This window comes from Echeneis naucrates, chromosome 10 (genome assembly GCF_900963305.1).
Source record: "Echeneis naucrates chromosome 10, fEcheNa1.1, whole genome shotgun sequence".
Classification (NCBI taxonomy): domain Eukaryota; kingdom Metazoa; phylum Chordata; class Actinopteri; order Carangiformes; family Echeneidae; genus Echeneis; species Echeneis naucrates.
This window is the reverse complement of record NC_042520.1, coordinates 28,420-48,670: the sequence shown is the minus strand read 5'-3', so window position 1 is coordinate 48,670 and position 20,251 is coordinate 28,420. Positions and strand designations below refer to the sequence as shown.

General features: G+C 41.1%; 2 protein-coding genes across 2 annotated transcripts; one reads left to right on the top strand and one right to left on the bottom strand.

Moving 5' to 3' along the window:
• The first annotated feature begins 1,477 nt into the window (after positions 1-1,477).
• On the top strand, positions 1,478-5,734 carry igfbp7 (insulin-like growth factor binding protein 7). The gene is made up of 5 exons (XM_029512279.1): positions 1,478-1,988; positions 2,393-2,502; positions 3,574-3,681; positions 4,752-4,878; positions 5,213-5,734. Exons 1-5 carry the CDS (start codon positions 1,559-1,561, stop codon positions 5,233-5,235), a joined length of 798 nt encoding a protein of 265 aa, XP_029368139.1. The 5' UTR covers positions 1,478-1,558; the 3' UTR covers positions 5,236-5,734.
• Positions 5,735-6,580: 846 nt separating this feature from the next.
• Positions 6,581-15,470, bottom strand: polr2b (RNA polymerase II subunit B). Its single transcript, XM_029512278.1, has 25 exons — positions 15,366-15,470; positions 14,770-14,842; positions 14,456-14,606; positions 14,172-14,284; positions 13,855-14,074; positions 13,532-13,690; positions 13,291-13,455; positions 12,884-13,080; positions 11,710-11,829; positions 11,419-11,605; positions 10,821-10,964; positions 10,527-10,666; positions 10,305-10,416; positions 10,025-10,179; positions 9,665-9,863; positions 9,385-9,553; positions 9,066-9,162; positions 8,883-8,977; positions 8,465-8,715; positions 8,202-8,291; positions 8,017-8,124; positions 7,747-7,860; positions 7,290-7,450; positions 6,962-7,157; positions 6,581-6,806 (listed from the first exon to the last, which is right to left on the bottom strand). Exons 1-25 carry the CDS (start codon positions 15,382-15,384, stop codon positions 6,717-6,719), a joined length of 3,525 nt encoding a protein of 1,174 aa, XP_029368138.1. The 5' UTR covers positions 15,385-15,470; the 3' UTR covers positions 6,581-6,716.
• Between the last annotated feature and the right edge of the window lie 4,781 nt (positions 15,471-20,251).

Genomic DNA, 20,251 nt, shown 5'->3' with positions numbered 1-20,251 from the left:
CGCTGTAAGCTGACCTCTTTTAATGAGGACCACCCCGCCGAAACAGCATTTTAAGGCTTTATGTAATTTATACACCTCTGAAACTTATCTGAATTATTTCCTTAATATTGATTGACTATTGCTCATCATAAAGCCGGTTTTTGCTATGGGCAAAGTGGGCGACCGCCCAAGGTGCAATCTATTTGGGGAGCACGAGCATTCTTAAAAAAAAAAGACACCAGATTTCTAGAATAATACCGCTCATTTCCACGTTAAGTTGGTGCAGTGTGTGCTGCTGCGCCCCTACTAACACATTAACTGCTGAGAGTCATACAGGTTGTGTGTGTGTCAGAAGAAAAGGCAAGGGGGAGGGGATCGGGGGATCAACTTGCGGCTGCAGAGGCTGTGAGCAGGTAAAGAGTCTCACTCTCAGAGGAAAAGGAAGGGGGAGGGAGGGGGCTGTGGGGTAGCTGACCTCTGCATTATTATGATCCCAGGCTACACAACACAAACTTCTGCTTCTAAATAAATTATATTTCATTCCTATGTAAAAATGTAAAACTCATCCAAAGAGCCAAAGAGGGTTAGGGTTAGCCAAAGAGTTTGCAGAAATCTACCCTAATCTGTGGACTGCACTCAGAATTGGCTTGACCCTTGCAGTGACAGTATCTTAAGCAGAGAGGAGTTTTTCCAAGCTGAAGCCTATAAAAATGTACTTGAGGTCCACAATGTCACAGGAGCGTCTCTCTGGGCTTGCCATCATCAGCATCAATCATACAATTGCAGAACAGATTTCATATGAATATATATATGTAATTGATGATTTTGCATCAAAGAAGGCTAGAAAAGTCAGGTTTTAGATTGCACTTAACACCTGTACTTTCATGTGGTCAAGCACTACCTGAAGAGAAAGACCCAGGTTGAAAAATCTGCTAGTCAGAGCACTGAATTCAGATTATGTTCATTATTATATTATTTGTATTATTTATTTATTTTATTTTATTAATTTGTAGTATTAGTTGTTCTTATGGTGGTGGTAGTAGTAGTAGTTTTTTTTATATTATATTTTATTCATTAGCATTTGTGTGATGACAGATTTGTTGGTTATATTGGTGTTTACATACTATATTTCATTTATTTATATTATTTTTGTATTTGTTTCTATATTCTTGTTAACTTTTGTACTTAATAACATATGTAATAAAATAACATAAATAATATAATCCTGCATTTGTATGTTGGGGTGTTTCGTTGTTGGGGGGGCGCCGATGGCTCATCGCCTTGATAGCTGGGGCTGTAAGAGACCGTTTTCATCACTGAGGTCAAAATGCTGGTGATTCACTTTTTTGTCTGAACCTTTGACCCTGACGGGTCATATTTCCCAGCAAAATCCGCTCCGATACTTCAAGTACTTGAACTCAGATGCTTTAGTGCAGCTCCTCTATTGACCTGGTCTGCGACAGGAATCAGTTCTTTTTGTGAGGCGGAGTCTGCAGCTTCAGCAGCTCAGTCTGCAGATCAGACCTGAAACTGTTGCAGGCAGACACAGAGTCCGGATCAGAGTTCTCCATCATCAACCATGAGGTCTATTCTTTTCTTTCTGAGTCTGGTTCCGATCCTCCCGGTGTTCTCGGTCCGGGTCTTAGCGGGTTCGAGCTGCGGACCGTGTGACCCAGCTCAGTGCGCTCCCCTCCCGGTGGAAGGCTGTGCCGCAGGTTCGATGCTGGACGCCTGCGGCTGCTGCTCGGTCTGCGCCGCGGCGGAGGGAGAGCTCTGTGGTGGCCGCCGCGCAACTGCGCGCCGCTGCGGCTCCGGACTTGAGTGCATCAAAACCGACCAGGACAAAAAGAGCAAACTGGGAATCTGCGCATGTAAGACCAACTACGAAGTCTGCGGGACAGACGAGGTGACCTACAGGAGCGGCTGCGCCCTGAAGAGTGCCAGTCTGGCAGCCCAGACCGAGGGCAAAGACCCCATCGACATCCGAAACAAGGGCCGCTGCGCTACAGGTGAGAATGACGTCATACAGCCTGTTGTGGACAGGTAAGGCGAGGTCAATCGGACCAGACACGGGGGTCACAGGTGTGATGGTCAGGTGAACAGTATTAATGGGAGGAATCAGTGGTCAATGATTTGATGTGTTCCCGCCCTGCTGGCGGTCTGACGGGAACAAGAACTGATCTGTGATAATCCTCCTGATCCGTCTGAACACACAGAATTCCTTTCTACATGAAAACCCTCAGAGCAAACTGAATTCCTCTGAGGTCACTGAGAACCTGCAGCATCCTGCCTGTCCTGCCCATTGTGCCTCTTCTACCCCATCCTGCCCCGTCTTGCCTGTCCTGCCCCGTTCTGCGTCTCAAATCAAACTTCCTGTAACTGATTTTCTGTTTATCTGCCCCTCTGTCTCCAGCCCCGGTCATCGTCACTCCTCCAGGTGAAGTCTACAATGTGAGCGGCTCTCAGGTGTACCTGAGTTGCGAGGCTGTGGGCGTTCCCACACCTGTCCTCACCTGGAAGAAAGTGAGTTTGTCTCAGGCACTAACTGGGATCCTCATTACAGCACCAATAGAAATGGTGTTTCCGTGAGCTGCAGAGTCTCCACTCTCCGTCCTTCTTCCTGCTTATTTCCTGTTTTGTGAAACAATAGAATCTGCAGAGGCTTTCTTCCTGAATCTGAGAAAGAATCAAACAAGAGATCAGCTGGATTTACCTCAACAACATTGAAACATAAAGTCAGCAACCTGAACCGAACAAAGACCCGGGAATTCTTTATTAGGAACACTTCACTAACACCTGATTGGATCAGCTCAGTGTTTACATGACTTTATCACAACCCTACTGCCCATTCTCACTCATTCAGTTCCATTTAATTTTATTTGTATTTTGATCCAAGTCATAAATTAATCCATCAGACCTTAACCTGAGTCCACTTGAGCCTAACTGGAGGTCTTGGTGACAGGAGGTGGAATCTCATGTGCTCCATCCACTTTCACGTCCCTGAGTGTCTGAACTACTTTAAATAATTAAATGTATATATTTTTTGGCTTTTTATGCCTTTATTTCAGACAATTTATGTGTATTTTCTCAGACTCCATGGTTGGTCCATTAACAGTCAGATGAAATAATCCAGTGAGTTCAGGTGTGTTTAGGTGAGTCCTTGTGTGTCTGCCTGAAGCTTGAATTCTCTGACAGTAATTTTCCAAACAGCAGCTGACGAGCTGCAGCCTGTTTCTGATCCGTCAGATATAAATAGGAGGCAGGCGAGTTTGTGCAGGAGTCTGAAGGAAGCAAACTTTAAAGTCAAAGCTGAAAAGCAGATGCCTGGTGATGATGGTGACATCATCATTAGTCCGCCATGGTCAGCAGGTCAGAGGCCACCTGACTGATGGATGGATGCTCTTTGTCCCTCCAGAGGACGTCAGATCTCCTGATCACTACAAATAACACTTATTCAAGTTTAAATAAAGCATCTCACCTTATTCAGTCTGAAAGTGTATGACAACAGAGATAAACTGTGTGTGTTTGGAACTGTATCCGTTCTCCTGTGAGAGGAATAGGTGGATGATGATTATGCTGGGTGTCTTCCTTTAGGTCCTCACTGGGAAGAAGAAAATTGAGCTTCTTCCTGGAGACAGAGACAATCTGGCCATTCAGACCAGAGGAGGTCCAGAGAAGCATGAAGTAACTGGCTGGGTTCTGGTTAGTTACCGCATATGTACAATATGTACACAATATTGACACACAAACAGTCAGGTCCATAAATATTTTGACATTCACACAAATTTCAGCATTTTAGCTCTCTACACCACCACAGTGGATTTGAAATTGTAATAAGGACAGTGTTGGAAGTTACTTTTAAAAAATGTGCTTGTTACTTGTTACTTCTTAAAAAAGTAATCTGTTACTTTACTTAGCTACCGTCTATGGAAAGTAACTTTTTTACGTTACTTTTATGTTGCTCAACTTTGGGCAGAAGCTCAACACTGTTCCTAAATGTGTAGGCTTACATCAAGAACTACAAAGGAGGACATAACAGATATTTCTTTTGTGCTTGTTATAAAAATGCCACAGAGCACTTAACAAGAAAGCACTGGGTTATAGGCTTTAATACCACCACTGAACAAATAGCATAGCCTTGATATACACCACATTTTTCCCCTTAGTTTCAACGGTCAAAGTAATGTGAATACCTCCATCCCTCAAAAGTTACCGTTGGCTTCTTGCTATGGTTGCTTTTCATGCCACCATCGGCCAGCTTCCGTCACGTACAGTGTGGAATGACAGCTTGTGATGATTGCGCATGCGTGGCTGAGGAGGCAGTGTCCCTGTTACATCGGTACCTGGGAAAAGTAACGTTGTGCCGAAGTGAAAAAGACCAAATATTGTTGGACAATGGCTGCTCAGTTGTTCTGTGGCAAGGATTGCATCATTCTCTCATTATTGAATTCACAAGGAGCAGATAAATGGTCTAGAATTCATTTGAAATGTTGTAATAAAATGTATAAACTGTAACGTTTCTTTCTACATTTAAATTTCTTCACATGCCTTCATACCTTTCATCCATTTACATTCCTTGCCACATACTTAATGCATACTTAATACATTTACATTTCTTAATGTGTGCAGAAATGCCTGAAGAAAGTCATGCAAATAAGGAGGAAGTTTTCACCTTTTGGTTAATCATTATTTATTTTTTGTCAGCGTTGGCCCTCCATGACTCTTTTTCTTTGCCAGAAAATGAGAACAAATTGCTTTAATTTTTATTTCAGATCTCTCCTTTAACCAGAGAAGATGAAGGTTCATACGAGTGTCACGCCACCAACTCTAAAGGTGAAACCTCTGCTGTGGGAACCATTCACATGGTCCAGTCCATTGATGACATCATTGTCAAGACAGGTGATCAATCTATCGATGAGTTTGGCTGTTCGAAAATTTAACAAATGTGAACAAACCCCAAAATGTGAAGAACACACGCACACACACCTCACTGCTGATTTAGAAATGACAGCTCATCATGCCACAGTTTAAGCAACAAGCCACCAGAGTATTTAAACATTTAATTCTGAACATAGATCCAGAACTTGGTCATTAAAAGGCACCAGACTTCCCTAGATCTTTAGCATCAGCCTTGCAAATGTTCAACTTTCAGAATTAAAATCATTCATATTAATTAGTTTAAAATTACAACATTTTCTGAAGTGCTCCTCTGATGGATGTAATTTTCTTACAGTGACTAAGGAAGATGAACTGTGATCATCTGATCAGGGATCAAGGAGACAATCGTTACAGGAAGAGCTGAAGATCTTAATTTTCTTTAGGTTCTGAAACTTGGTTTAGTCGATCAATTTGTTATAAAGGTTTAGATTCAGTTAAAGAAAAATCTTTTCGAGTGTTATATTTTCATCATTTATTGTTTTTCCTCTTAGCAGCAATTTAAGTAATATCAGATTTCATTTGGGAGACACTTAAAGCTTATTTGAATTTAAACCACTGATGGAATTCACCATAGGAACAGCACTGATATAAGTCACCATACTGACACTGCTGTTGGTTCACTATATCAAACAGAAACAGGTGTTTGATTGTGTTTATTTTGTTTGTTGTTGTTTCTGATGAATAGGAATAAACACTTTATTTCTTCTTTGGTGATACTGGTTGAAATCTTTAATGAATTTAACATCGAAGTCTTTTCTGCAAACTTCATAAAGTATAATCCTGTTTTTCTCTGAATAAAATCAAATGTATTCTGGCATTGAAATGGGTGAAACTGATTTAGCTTCCAGAGATTATTTGTTTAATTTCCTTTGCAATTATTGTGATTCGTCCTGAAAACTAAGTCTTGTCCATCAAACTGAGCCAGGACTCCACAACCTCTCAAGACACACACACCGTATAGTGTTTTGTACAGGCCAGTTGTTTCCATGCCTGGAATTTATATCACCTTGATCACCTAAATTCTACTGAGATCAAAACCTGTCAACAGCTAAACCACTAATCAAGTAACAGGAAAAACTGGACAACTGGTTACCTTTCCTACAGGATAGATAGATATAAAATTTTATTGATCCCCAAGGGGAAATTCACCTAGTCAGGACCTCATCAAAATAAAGATATTAAAAAAAATTAAAAAAGGATTGTAACAGGTACGGAAGAATTAAAGAAGGAATTAAGTCAGGTTTCATTTTTTCTGTTGACACGGTTCTACAGCTATTCAAGAAGTGAAACAAAGAGCCAGCTACAGGTCAAATCGGGATGTTTTTGCTCTGATCCACTTCCAGAACTGGTTCAAGTATCAGGTATCACAAAGCAGGCTGGTTTCACATTTCATGGAGAACACAGTGGAAGAAGTAGACGGAGGACATCCAAAAGTCACTATCGGGGTAAAACTAAAATACTTTTTGGATTTTAGGGGCGACAAGTAACTGGTCTCAATGAGCAGCAGGGTGACATGGTCTTTGGGCTGACTCTGACTGAACTTGGACTTTTCTCTGTTGATGTGTCTGTTGTGGCTAATTTAGTTGTTTTTGTTTTGTTTATACTGAGCTTATGGTTAGATTTGATGTTGTGTGTGACCAATGAGGGGTCAAAGTCGTAGCATTGGAACAAGTTCAAATTTTAATAAACTTTTACAAAAATCAAGTGAAACAAAACAAAATGGTAAAAATTTTTTTCACTTCCTGCTGATGATGTCCCATTTAAAATCTAACGGGAAGGGTCAGATTGGCTAAGCCACTTTATGATGTCATCATACGTGGGGCAATGCTCATCGACATCAACTCCTGGAAGAGAAGTTTACAGGCGTACGGCATTCTGACGAGAGAGATCTGCAACCAGAGGCAACGAGACTGAGAGACGATCAACTATAGGGCTGTTACTGATCCAGTTTAACACAAATATTATTGATTGGTTCAGTTTACCTGAGTCACATTGGTTACTTATTCTGTTTACTTTAGTGTGATTGGTCATTGATCAAGTTTACCTGCGTTTTGTTGCGGCAGCCTCGACACTCATATGTGTGCGTCCGTGTGTTGGCAATGGCCATCAAACCACAGAGGTTGCAAACATGAACTTGATAAGGATCAGAAGCCTCGAACAGACGCTCTCGGAGGAACTGGGCGGCTCCATGAGCGATCTGACAATCACGCTCCATCTCTCCAAACCGGAGACCTCCATCACTGGTAGACAGATGGGACAGGTTTATAGAATCAAATCTTTGGAGAACTTGGAGCTGCTGTTTTCAGAACTGTGCTTCCCACCCAGCTTACCTGTGAGAAATAACAGCCAAGTGAGACACATATGCCACTCACCGTGATCTGCCCTCCATTGGCTGCCTGTTGAGGATCTGGACAGGGCCCCGGGCCCTCGAGTGGATCTTATCATCCACCATGTGCTTAAGACGCTGATAATATGTTGGACCAATGAAGATCTGAGATGTCAGCTTCCTCCCCGTGAACCCGTTATACAGAACCTGATCATAGATCAACAAAAAGTGAGGGTTAAACCATCAATAAGCAGTAGTTTTAACCAAATTCAAGTAAAACTGTTTGACCTTCTTTCATCTAAAATGTTTATAGAATATATCCCAGCTTCCACGTGGGGAGAGGCTGGAGTTTACCACTGCACACTCTGGTATGTAAACCACCAAAGTTTCCTTTTCAATGTTTTTTAATAAGTGTGAAACATTAGGAGGAAAACTGATGCCACAGGGAAAACTTAGCTGGCGCTCACATTAACATGAAGTAAATAGTGTGACCTCAGGCTGACCTCATTTCCTCTTAGGTGGTATCCGTACTCAGACAGCAAGTTTGAAACTTTTTGTACGTTCACAGCGTCGTTAAATGGTGTTGCGTCACCAATCTCGCCTTTGTTTGCAGACACCTGAAACAACACATTGTGTGACCATCAACATGAAAGCTTTTATTTTCAGTCTTCAGTCGTAGTGTCTCAAATTAGAATTTAGTCTTATTAGAGGCTGATCACGGCGGCCAACACCTGCCTCATGGAGTGTTTCAGAACATCATGGCTGATTACTACCTTTCCCTGCAGGCACTCGATCAAATGGCCAACTGTCATTCTGGAGGGGATGGCGTGAGGATTGATGATGATGTCAGGTGTGATTCCCTCACAGGTGAACGGCATGTCCTTTAATGAAAAACACCAAAAATGTCAGTCAAACTCAAGAGTTCATAGTTGATCAATCACAAAATGTTACTACAAACCTCCTGTCTATACTGGATCCCACAGGTTCCTTTCTGTCCGTGTCGGCTGGCGAATTTGTCTCCGATCTGAGGAATTCGGACTGAACGCACCTGAAGGAGGCCAAGTCTTATTAGAAAAAACACTTCAAAACTCCCCAAAAGTGCCAAGTGTCTCTGAATTGTTTTGTCTCTGGGGTGTTGAGTCAGGTGTGTCCAGGTTGTTGTTTTTTTGGTGTCTCTTGGGTGTTTTGTGTTGCATCCCATGGGGTGCTGTGTGCCCTCACCCTGATCTTGCAGAACTTGTAGCCCTCCTGGTTCAAGGTCACCATCACCTGGTCAACAATGCCAGTTTCACTGGTTCTCAGAAAGGTACTGCAGTCCCTTTTGGTGTAGCGGCGGTTGGTACTGTCCAGTTCATCGTCGTTCTCTGGAAGTGTTACTGTCTTTCCAATGATAACGTCTTCACCAGAAACTCGAACCCCAGGAGCAATCAGTCCGTCGTCATCAAGTTTGTCGTAGATGGCATGTCTCATACCTGAGGACATTTATACTTGTTTTAAATTTGATGTAATGTTAGGTAACCCACCGCCAACAACAAACACCTACAGCTGCTACCACATCCAAGATGACTAACAAATGATTTCACATTGAAAACATTGGACTACCATTAACCAGCAGTCAGCGAACTGGCTCAGTTCTCACCCTGACAGGTTTCACGTGTCGGTTTTTCAAAGATCTCTTCCTGATCAAAACCTTTTTTGGACTCCTGCTCCTTGTAGGACCGATAAAAAACAGACCTGCAGTGAGAAAACAAAAAATAACAATAATAAACAAATCTCAGATGCAAACCAACACTCAAGTGTAGTAATAAGAGCAGAGGCTCACCTGAAAAAGCCTCGATCTACTGCCGACCTGTTCATAATCACAGAGTCCTCCTGGTTGTATCCTGTGTACGATGCAATCGCCACGATGGAGTTGATACCTGAAAAATTAGTTTCAAGTAATGACACCAGGAAGACCTGTTCCTGACAAACAGCATGCAGGCTGAACAGGTGAAACAATCAACACACTAACCTGACAGTTGATCTCTGAAGAAAATAATGTTTTTGAGAATTTCCACATGTGAACGTCCGAGGAGGTTCACCTGTGTTTTCAATCTGACTGTTCCTGAATACATCTGAGATTTGTGCACAGGTGTGTTTACCTGCAGGCAGCTCTCTAAAGCGCAGGTACTCCATGGATCGGGTTGTGACTAGTGGCTTCTGAGGGTAATACAAAACGTGAGCCAATGTGTCCATTCGTACGTGAAAGTTGGTGATGTAAACACCCATGGCCTGTTTGCCCATAGCAGACTGATATGTGTTCCTTGGAGACTGGGGGAAGAAAAAACAAACAAACACTTGAGCATGACAAACGGGTTTGTTGACCTATTATGGCTTTCAACCCTCATCAACACGTCAGGACTTCACTCCTCTCATTTGTACCTGGTTGTGGTCAGGGAAGGGGATAATGGAAGCACAGACTCCGAGGATCATTGATGGGTGAATCTCACAGTGGGTGTAGGTGGAGCAGTAGGCCACACCCTTCTCCTGTAAGTCATCAGGAGTCATGGCGAGCATTACCGTCTCCTCCTCCAGAGTGTCAATATACTCAACCACACCACTCGCCACCAAATCCTGCCAGCTGACCGCCACAAACCAACAAGAGCAAAAGTGTTCAGAAACAATAAACTCCAAACTTATCAAATGTCAAAGCAACAAGTGCCAAAGTGTAAACAAATAACCCACCAACTCTTGAGGGAACAAGAGAGTATGATCCTGTGTCACTTGTAAATACCGCCTCACCTGTAGTTGTTGTACTCTCGCTCCTTCAGCTGGTCGATGTGTCGTCTCTTCAGCAGTAGTTTTTGTTTCTCAACAATCAGCAGTGGTCGGCAGATTCGTCCAGCGTCTGTGTAAATCCTTATCTCCCGCTCTCTGATGTCTCTGATCATTGACACCTGAAATTTTCACACATATTTGTGATAATTATCCATATTATGGACACACCTGGTGACAGGTTCATATCATCTCATTTTGGACATGACACTGGGATTATAACAACTGGAAGTGATCATGTCGTTACCTCAGATACAATGATGTCCATCTGCCGCCGCAGTTTTCTCAGAGTGTTCATCAGCTGCTCAGGATCTTTGTGGATTCCCACCCAGCAGCCGTTCACAAAGATCTTAGTGGCACTTAAACATTAACAACATTAAACCTTGTGACTCAGGGGATACGGTCAAATGCAAGTGAGTTTTGGACAACAGGAAAACAAAAGAGTCCACAAAGGCAAATTTTGACTGACTCTGCAATGGCGGCTGGAGAGATCTCTTCCAGGTTCTCCATACTCCACTCCTCCAAAAACTCCAGGATGGGGGATGGCTGAGAGCCCACTGAGATATAGGCCATGAGGGCCAAGTTCTTCACCAGACCCACGGCGTGACCCTGAAGCACAGTTTGAATTTGTCAATAACTAATCAATGTGATCAAAGACCAAAGCTCAGATGGAGTTCAGTTTTTAATTGCTCGTAAGAAAGAGAACTCAGCGAAACATTGAACCGACAGTTGTCGTGCACTGTGAGAATATCTGCGTCTTTACCTCGGGGGTCTCGGCTGGACACACCATCCCCCACAGCGTGTTGTGCAGTTGTCGGGGCTTGGCCAGTTTGCCATCCCTGCCAATTGGAGAGTTGACTCGGCGTAGGTGGGACAGAGTGGATGCAAAAGTGAGACGGTTCAATACCTGTAAACAGGAAAATTTTTCTTTGCTGATTTCAAGCCTGGATATAGAATAGAATAGAATGCCTTTATTGTCATTATATGTTTGGGAAAATTAAAAATATGAGAACTATGTACAATATAAACACAGAAATAAAGTGCACAGTTCCTAAGAGGTAGCTTGAAGTAGTGAATATGAGTGATTGGATATAAATATATTGCACATTGGCGGTATGATCAATTTCAGAGTCTATGAGAGTCAGTGGATATGACAGTTTAGGGTGATTATTGCTTTTCAGTTCTTGAATCTGTCTGACCTAGTCTTAAAGCACCTGTAGCGCCTCCCTGAGGGCAGCAGGTCAAAAAGGTCAGAACCGTGGGTGTGCTATGGTCCAATAGGGACTAATGAAAATCCGTCTGGAAAAACTCACACCACAGGCCTGATATGATTAGAAGACTCGACCTGCTCCTTTCCTCACCTGTGACACTCCGGCTCGGGCCTGGTGAGCTTTTTTGACGTCGCCCCAGTTTCCTGTGGCAAGGGAGTATTTGAGTCCATCTGAGATGATTCTGGTTTTTATGGCAAGTTCCAGATTAAAGTCTTTTCCTCTGTCAATGAACTTCTGTGCATAGATCCTGATCTCCTTCAACAGGTTTTTAAACATTCTGAAGGAAAGAATTCGCATGGGATTATTACACACTGGCGATTACATCTGTTAGAAATGAAACCTTCCATCAACCAATGATCAGACATGACAGGAAAGCCTGACCCTCTGAACAGGAAAGCCAATAGCGGTCCAGCGAGATCCAGCCTTTTATTGCCATAGTGATCTCTGTCATCCAGCTCTCGTCTGCCGAGAGCAGCAAGAAGCAGCCTGTGGACCATATACCTGAAAACACAAAAACACAACCTGATATGCACATACAACAAACTGAGCCTGAAACTAGGAAAATTAGGAAAAGAGATCATGTCTCTCCTGTGTTAGCTGCTCTTCATTGGCTGCCTGTAAAATATGGAGTCGAATTCAAAATCCTTCTTTTAACATATAAAGCTCTCAATGGCCAAACTCCATCATATCTCAGAGAGCTCATAGTTCCTTACTGTCCTAGCAGGCCACTCCGCTCTCTAGATGGAGGTTTACTTGGGGTTCCTAGAGTCTCCAAGAGTAAATCTGGAGGCAGATCTTTCAGTTATCAGGCTCCTCTTCTATGGAACTAACTTCCAGTATGGGTCCGGGGGGCGGACTCTTTAGTAATTTTCAAGATCAGGCTTAAAACTTTTTTGTATGACTGAGCTTATAGTTAAAAAGTTTAAAAAAGAGCATCTCTCCCTCCCTCCCCCCACAGAACTTCTTCTTCTTTAAGAAGAACTGCTTCTTAAAAATATTTGTTTCTCTCAGTTCTAAGCATTTATACTGCATCTACTAACCATGTTCTGCCAAAGTCTCTGTCTCTCCCAGTTCCTCTCCTCTCTCTCCCTGTCCTCATCCTGCAGGTGGTGACTCATCTCCATCCCATGTTCCTGCAACACCTGCTGGTCCCATATTTCATGAATTCTGTACTACAGCTCAACTCCATGAACTTCATGCAGCAACATGTTCCTGCCTACACCCCCTCCCAATGCCTGTCTCACCCACTCTCAACCCAACCGATCGAGGCAGATGGCCGTCCCCACCGAGCCTGTTTCTGCTCGAGGTTTCTGCCTCTTAAAGGAAGTTTTTCCTTGCCACTGTCGCCATGTGCTTGCTCATTGGGGGATCTGTTGGGTCTCTTTAAATAATTTTATAAAGAGTTTGGTCTAGACCTGCTCTATATGTAAAGCGCATTCATGTGATTTTGTTATGATTTGGCGCTATACAAATAAATCTGATTTGATTTTGATTTGATTCGATTTCTTCATTATACCTGGGGCTCACTGCTGTGTGTCCTTAGCGCAGGACTCACCCTAAGAAATAAGCTTTCTTGGTCTCACAGAAGTCGCTGACGCCGACGTGTGGTAACATTTCTTTCTGCAAAACTTCTTTTGCATATTTGATTCTTCGTTCTTTTGTCACTCCAGGTTTGGCTCCTCTGGATCCGATAAAGTTCAACGCCACATTCTGTTCCTGAATCACAAATGCTTCATCCAGAGATGGCTTCACCTGGCAAAACAGTGTTATCACATTGATATCACAGCTAAATAGGTGAACCTGATGCTTTACAATGAGATGTGATGATGATGATGACCACGATTACATGGTCAGAACTAGGTGGGGCTGACGCAAACCACCTGCAGAGTCTTCTCCGGTATGTGAACTTCCTGAACTAAAGTCACAACCAATAACTGATAGATAACCAACAATCAGACTGACCATCTCCATCATCTCAGGGTCGTCAAAGTCGTAGATGATGTGTTCTAGAATGTCTCTGTCTGACACAAAGCCAAGTGCCCGAAATACAATGATGATGGGAACTTCCTGTCGGATGTATGGCAGCGTGGACACGATCCTCTGACCTATTGCACTCTTCTTCACTCCCTGATAAACACAATCAAAACATCAAATCGATTAATCAGTCAACTGGCTCTGTTTGCCAGTGATCATCAGGACTCACCTGTCCTCCTCTGGCCATCATGCTGACCCAGATGGTGCTGGTGGGACGTGAAGAGTTTTCCAGACATGACCGACACTCAGCAGTATAGGCATATTTTGAGTCCTTCTTGGCAAAGACATACACAGTGTTGGTGGCCATCTTTTCCTGAGCAATCAGCACCTGAAAACCAGGGTGAAAAGTTTGTGTAAATTCAACAGGTAGAGAGGATAGACCAGATCACATTGATCTCAGTCTCATGTTTGCACAGTAAGTATGATGCAAAAGCTTTAAAGAAACTAAGTCTCTGGATGATATATTTGACACACCTTGATAAGAGAGCATACCTTCTCAGAGCCATTGATGATGAAATAACCTCCAGGATCCAGCGGACATTCATTGAGCTCGCACAGGTCTCGATCTGTAAGACCGCTCAGCAGGCAGTAGGTGGAGCGAAGCATGATGGGAATCTTACCAATGAAGGTCTTTTGGTGCTGGGTTTGCAGCTGGTCCTCTCCCTCCTTTATTATGGTCTTTGTAATGTCAACATACAAAGGCGCTGAGTACCTGGGGAAAAGGAGGAGAGTGACCAGACGAGGTGAGACCAGGTGAGTCAAGAGACCCAGTGAGCCTCATTAGGATACAGAAACCTAGTGGGTCCTACGTGAGGTTCCGCAGTCGGGCTTCATTAGGCATCATGGGAGAAGGAGCACCATCTCTCTCCCAGTGTGTGGGCTTCGACAGGTAGATCTGCTCAAACTTCAGCAGGTAACGAGGCTGAACACAAAGCAGAGATTAGGATGGCATCACAGTGATATCACAGGAACCCCATGGCTCCGGGCCACATATTAACATTGAAGACAACTGGAACAACTTCCTATCAAACTCCCATCCAAACCAGATCTTGATCTACAAGATCTGGGCCGGTGTTTAAGCGTTCCTGCTCACCGGCTCCTCCACCTCTCCTGAGGTATGTTGAGCTTCAGCCTGCAAGTCAATGGGCGGAGCATCCTCCACAATCCTCTGAACTGACATCTGGATGAACTCATCGAATGAATCCAGCTGCTGCCGAACCAAACCCTTTTCATCAAAATAAGAGCTGCAAAATTCAGGGAGAAATTCATCTAATTAAGAGCCAGAAGAAAACCGAAAGACTCAACAAAATTAGAGCTGGAAGACCACAGTTCACTGTTTAAAGGGCTGATGATCATCAGGAGCTTCTCTTCAGTATGTCAACACAAATGATAATTCCAGTAGGATACCTGATTACGATCCAGCAGGCTTCCTGCCACAAATCTGGAGTGATTTCATCATCATCCTCATCATATTGGTTATCTGACAAATGAACATTTGAGATTAATTTACTGCTCAACAGACACTTCTCCTGATCAATATCTACCTCTAAACCCCACAGCATAGATTAAATTATTGCTTTCTGTTGTATCTGGAATGTCTGAAGTAAATTTTAAACAATATGAACAGTAGTTTTTAAATTAGGCACGTTAAAGTCACAGTGTTTGCTGAGGAACTTTACGCTTCTGTCTGATATTTATTTGTATTTTTTTCCTCTGAGGAAACTGACGTTTCGTTCATCACCAACAGAACTCAAACATCAAGCCTGTTGACTTGTTAGTTGGCCAAAGCACTGCGATTATTTTATCATATTGGTTAGCTACAGCAAAAGAAGCTAAAGTTGAGCTTTATTCATTTTTTGAACATGCGTTCGTCTCTTTTCCAAAGACAATGGCAGCTAACCGCTAACCAAAGCTAGCAACTTAATGCTGAGCATCCAGCTAAGTTTGATGTTGATAACCCTTTCTGACTGTCGACACACTTCAGTGACGGTTCAACGACTCACCTTCGTCCTGATCATACATGTTTTACCTCCGGAAAATATTGAAATGCCTAAATGAAAACTCAAACGCAACGCAAGAAGACCGCGCGCCCCGGAAATGAAATGCCACTTCCGGTTTTTGCTTCTTCTTTTGTGAGATCCGTGGTGGCGGTGACACAGACATGCGCCCCCGTCTGTCTGCAGCGCGACACTGCAGCTGTCTCCCGAGTCACCGGTCAGAATGCGAAACGCACAGATCACCTGTATGACGTGTTACAGCAGTAACAATGATAACTTCCGGGATCATTAAGGTGTTTGATAACTGGTTACCACATTTTGTTGTGTTTGATCTTTTTAATTTTATTCAAAATCTTCACACAATTTATTGTAGAAGTGTCATAAACACAGACTCCTTTCCAGTTTCAGCAGCAGAACTCAGTGGAACTTCAGTGGAGAAATTGATGGGTTTTTGGGATCTATAAAGGAACTATCACGTACAATTTGTGTATTTACATTTGGTACTGGTTAAAAATTATCACTTCAGGTGTGAGAAGCATAGCACTGAAATACAGCTCAAAAGATTTTGGGACAATTCCATGTTTGACTACAATGTAGCTGGAATGGAGAGTGTAATATGAACGATGTTATTAGCAGCTGTGGTCAAGAGAGCTAGAGAGTGAATGAAGAGCAGTAAAAAAAAAAAAAAAAGACTGAATCAGTTAAATAAAATGTTATTTTTATGATTGTTTCATCGTAGTTATATTCAACAAGACAAATAAACCACTCAACCCTGTCTGCAATACCACCTCAAACATCTGAATGCAGAATGTCTGCATCATGCTGTTTAAAACACAGCAGCAGCTTTATGCTGCTTTAGTTCAAGTTTAGTTCAATTCAAAAATCCTCAGTCTGTGAAAAATGTAAAAAGATAGTTAAAAAGCATGCAAGACAAAAATAAGTGCTATAATTAGTTTTTTTCAAAACCATGCAAAAAATAAGTGCTATATATAGTTTTAAAAAAAAAAAAACATGCAGAAGAATTATAAAGTCAACCAGAACATGCAATTATATACAATAAAATGACAAAAAAAGAGGGTTCATACAAAGGGTTGGAACAATCTCCTGTGATCTGGTGGGAACTTCTGTTCCCATGGGGAATTGAATCCAGATCTGTTGTGGTGAGGCCATATTTTTATCTTGTGAGCTATAGCTGCATATATATATATATATATATATATATATATATGATAATAATAAGGGGATGAGGAAAAGGAAAGGAGAAAAGGGAAGGAGTATGTGGCAAGAGTAGTCCTTGCTCTATAGTTCCCCTGGATGGGCTCCCGACCAGCAAACCAGAGACCAGCGTACGAGTCCGGCAAGGAACGGGAGTAACATCGACCAATGTCCCCCACCAGTACAGCGGCACCAATAGTAATTGGGATTAAGAAGCAGGCTGTTTTAATATTAAATTAGGAGAAAAAAATATATATATATTAAACTATTACAAAACTTTAAGAAAGCTAAGTGCTGTATAAAATCCTCAGGCTAGTCTGTAGTTTGATATTACAGTCTGGATGAGTGTATGAGGGGTGGATATGAAGTGCAAAATTTAAGTGCTAAGAAAACACACGTTAGTAGCCATGCAGGTTAATAAGGTAAGGGGTTAGTCCAAATTCAAGCAATATACATAAACACACCAAGAATCTAATTAAAAATGGGTGAAATAAAACACGCAATTAATTAATACAACAAACCATAGCACACAATTAGGTAGATGCTGTAATTTGTATTATGTATAGTAAATATCCAGTTATACGTGTATGTGTGTATATATGTATATATATGTATGTGTGTTGGTAAACGTTGTGGGAAATCCATAAGCTAAGAATATAAATAAGGAAATAAATAAATATTAAAATAGGCTGATAAATACTTTAAAAATAAGTTAAGTGAATTAATATTCTCAATTAATAAGGAAGCAAGGGCAAAAGGCTAAGACTCATTTAAAACAGAAATAAGCTTTATTGGGTTATTACATGCTGACTTGAGATTTTCATTTCAGGTCTTGTTAAATTTTTTTTCCAGTGGTTTGCCTGTGGAAAAGAGGTTTGCCTGTGGAAAAGAGGGGGAGGGAGTTGATTGGGGAAGGGGAAAAAAGTGGAATGTGGGGAAATTGTTAAGGGTTAAGGGGAATTAAGGTGCAGAATAGGGTAGAATAGATAAATCTGCGGTTAGGGTTAGAATTAAGGAGGGAAGAGGGAGGTGAAAAAATAAAAACGATAGAGGGAGGAAAAAAAGGTTAAGTGTAGAGGGAAGAGCAGCAGAGAAAAAAAAAAATTAAAATATAATAAAAATACATAAATAAGTAAATAAATAAAAAAATAAAAATAAAAAAGGGGGGAGGGACAGGTTAGGTTTAAACAGCTACTGTGTGAGATTGGTTGAGGTTAGGATGAGGGAGCGGGGAGAGTTATCTAATAGGAGGAAATCTGGTGGAAAGTGTGGAGGGTTAAGGTTAGGAAGGGTTAGGTGTAGGGTGTTTTGGCCATCCCCGTAAGGGGATGGCCGATGCACAGGCCATCATCAGGCCGCCTCCCAGTTCCCATCCAAATTTTAGTTTTTATTATTTGTTTTTTATAAATTAAATTAATCAAATAATAAAACATAATTAAATTAAATTAAATAAAACCCCAAAAGAAAGAAATTAAATTAGGCCTTTTTGTGTGCACTTGCCGCGACGTTTCAATCGGATTTGATCTTCTTCAGGCTAAAGTGCACATGTACCCCCCAAGAAACGAAAACAAAATGAGGGAGAAGCTGCTCCTCTCTTGTATTTATAGTTTTTTTTAAGGACCGCCCACTTGGTTTTTCTGAGAAAGTTTTAGTTTTCGTCAAATGTTGTTCTTTGGTTTTTAGTTAGTTTTTTCTGTTTTTTCTTTATCGCCATTGGTTTTCATGTATTTTTAGTTAAGTTAAATGTATTTCAATTGTATATTTGTTGTTATTAAATTATTTTAAACCCCTTTTCCTGACTCTTGTGTTTATTTATATTTTAAGGTAAGTATTTGTGTTTTTTCTCTCCACAGGTGTTATTTTCAATTTTTCAGGTAAGTGTTTATGTTTTTTTGTCCCCACAGGTATTATTTTTCAGGTAAGTATTTTTGTTTTTTCAGGTAAGTATTTTAATCCACAGGTAAGTATTTTTATTTTTTTATTGTTTGTCTTAACTTTTTTTAGGTAAGTCCCCGGGTGAGTATATGGTCACCAAGTTACCTCCTTTTTTCCTTCTCCTATCCTTCCTTCCCTCCAATTCCTCTTGACTACTTCCATCCTTCTTTTCCTTTTCCTCCTCTAACCTCCTCTCCTTTTGCTTTTAACTCCTACCCTTCCTTTTTCTTAGCCTCGGCACTAGTTAGTTCCTATTTCTTACTTTTTCTTTGTGTTTGACTTTTGCCTTTTGTACTTGGCTTTTTCTTTGTTTCTGAGCTTCGACGGGGTATTTTTTCTTCCCGGAGCATAATCATCATTTTTGGTTTTACTAAACTAGCGGGTCTCCAAATTAGGGTTAGGGTTAGGGTTGCAAACTCTAGGGTTAGGGTAGGGGAATTGCACCCGTCTCCATCTGGAGGCGGGGGGTGCACACTCCATCCACCCCTTGGACCAACCCCTATTCCGGTCCCACGCAGGCTCACGGGTCTGCTGGCGGCCCCGTTTGCCCCGCTGGACCAGTGTCCAACCCTCCTCCAAGAAAGGACCCATTTAAAAAGGGTACCTTTCTTTTTTAGTGATTTTTTAACTTATCTATTTATTTATTTATTATATTTATTATATGTATTTATTTATTTATTTATCTATTTATTTATTATATTATTTATTTAAATTAAAAAATGTTTAATGAACTAAAGAAGGTGTGCTTGAAAAAAAGACGAAAAAAAAGGACGACGTTTCGACCTCAATAGGTCTTCTTCAGGTCTAAAAAATAAAAAAATAAAAAAAGCACACAAAAAACTCTTCAAACTGAATGGCTGGCTGATGTGTTCTGCTCAAAAGTCTAGCCGATAATGAAATTTCCTTTCTGAGCGTCTCCCTTTTATACTCTCTGTTTTTCCTGTTATTTTGTCTTTTCGCTTTTTCGCTTTATTTTATTTTTCGGTTTTATCCTTCGTACTTTTTTTTCTTTTTCTTCCCTTTCTTTTTAATATTAACCCTATAATCCCCAAATAAAAAAATAAAATAATTATTTTTAACTCTTATTTATTATAAAACTTATTTAATTATTTGTATTTTAATTATGATATTTCCTATTTATTTATTTATTCAAAAAATATTTTTAATCCCTAAATTATTAACTTGCCAGTTTTTTTTACTTAAAATAAAAATAAAAATAAAAATTAGGGTTAAGAAGAAATTAAGGTTAAAATTAGGGTTAGGGTTAAGATTAGGGTTAAGGTTAGGGTTGGGTTAGGGTTTAGGTTTATGTTTCCATATGGGATTGTTATTGCACGGGCCTACCAATAGATTTTCCTAAAATACTAATAAAAGCTAGAGGAGAAGGAAAAAAAAAAAAAAAAAAAAAGGGTTAGGGTTAGGGTTAGGGGTTAGGGTTGGGTTAGGGTTTGGGTTTGTAAATCATAGTATGATTTAAGTTGCACGGGCCTACCAAAAAGAATTTTTCATAATCTGCAATAGTTGAGAAAAAAAAAAAAAAAAAAAAAAAAGGGGGAAAGAAAAGGAGGGGTTTTTCATCCAGAAAAGAAATGGGGATTATGTTAACATTATATGCAGTGAGACCTATGCAGCCTGTGGACCAGTGGCAACACAACGGCCCCAGGAGCAAGAGAACAGGGATCGAAACCCGGCAGGAACAGGACAAAAAAAAAAAAAAACAGCCCAAGGAAGGGAAAACAAAA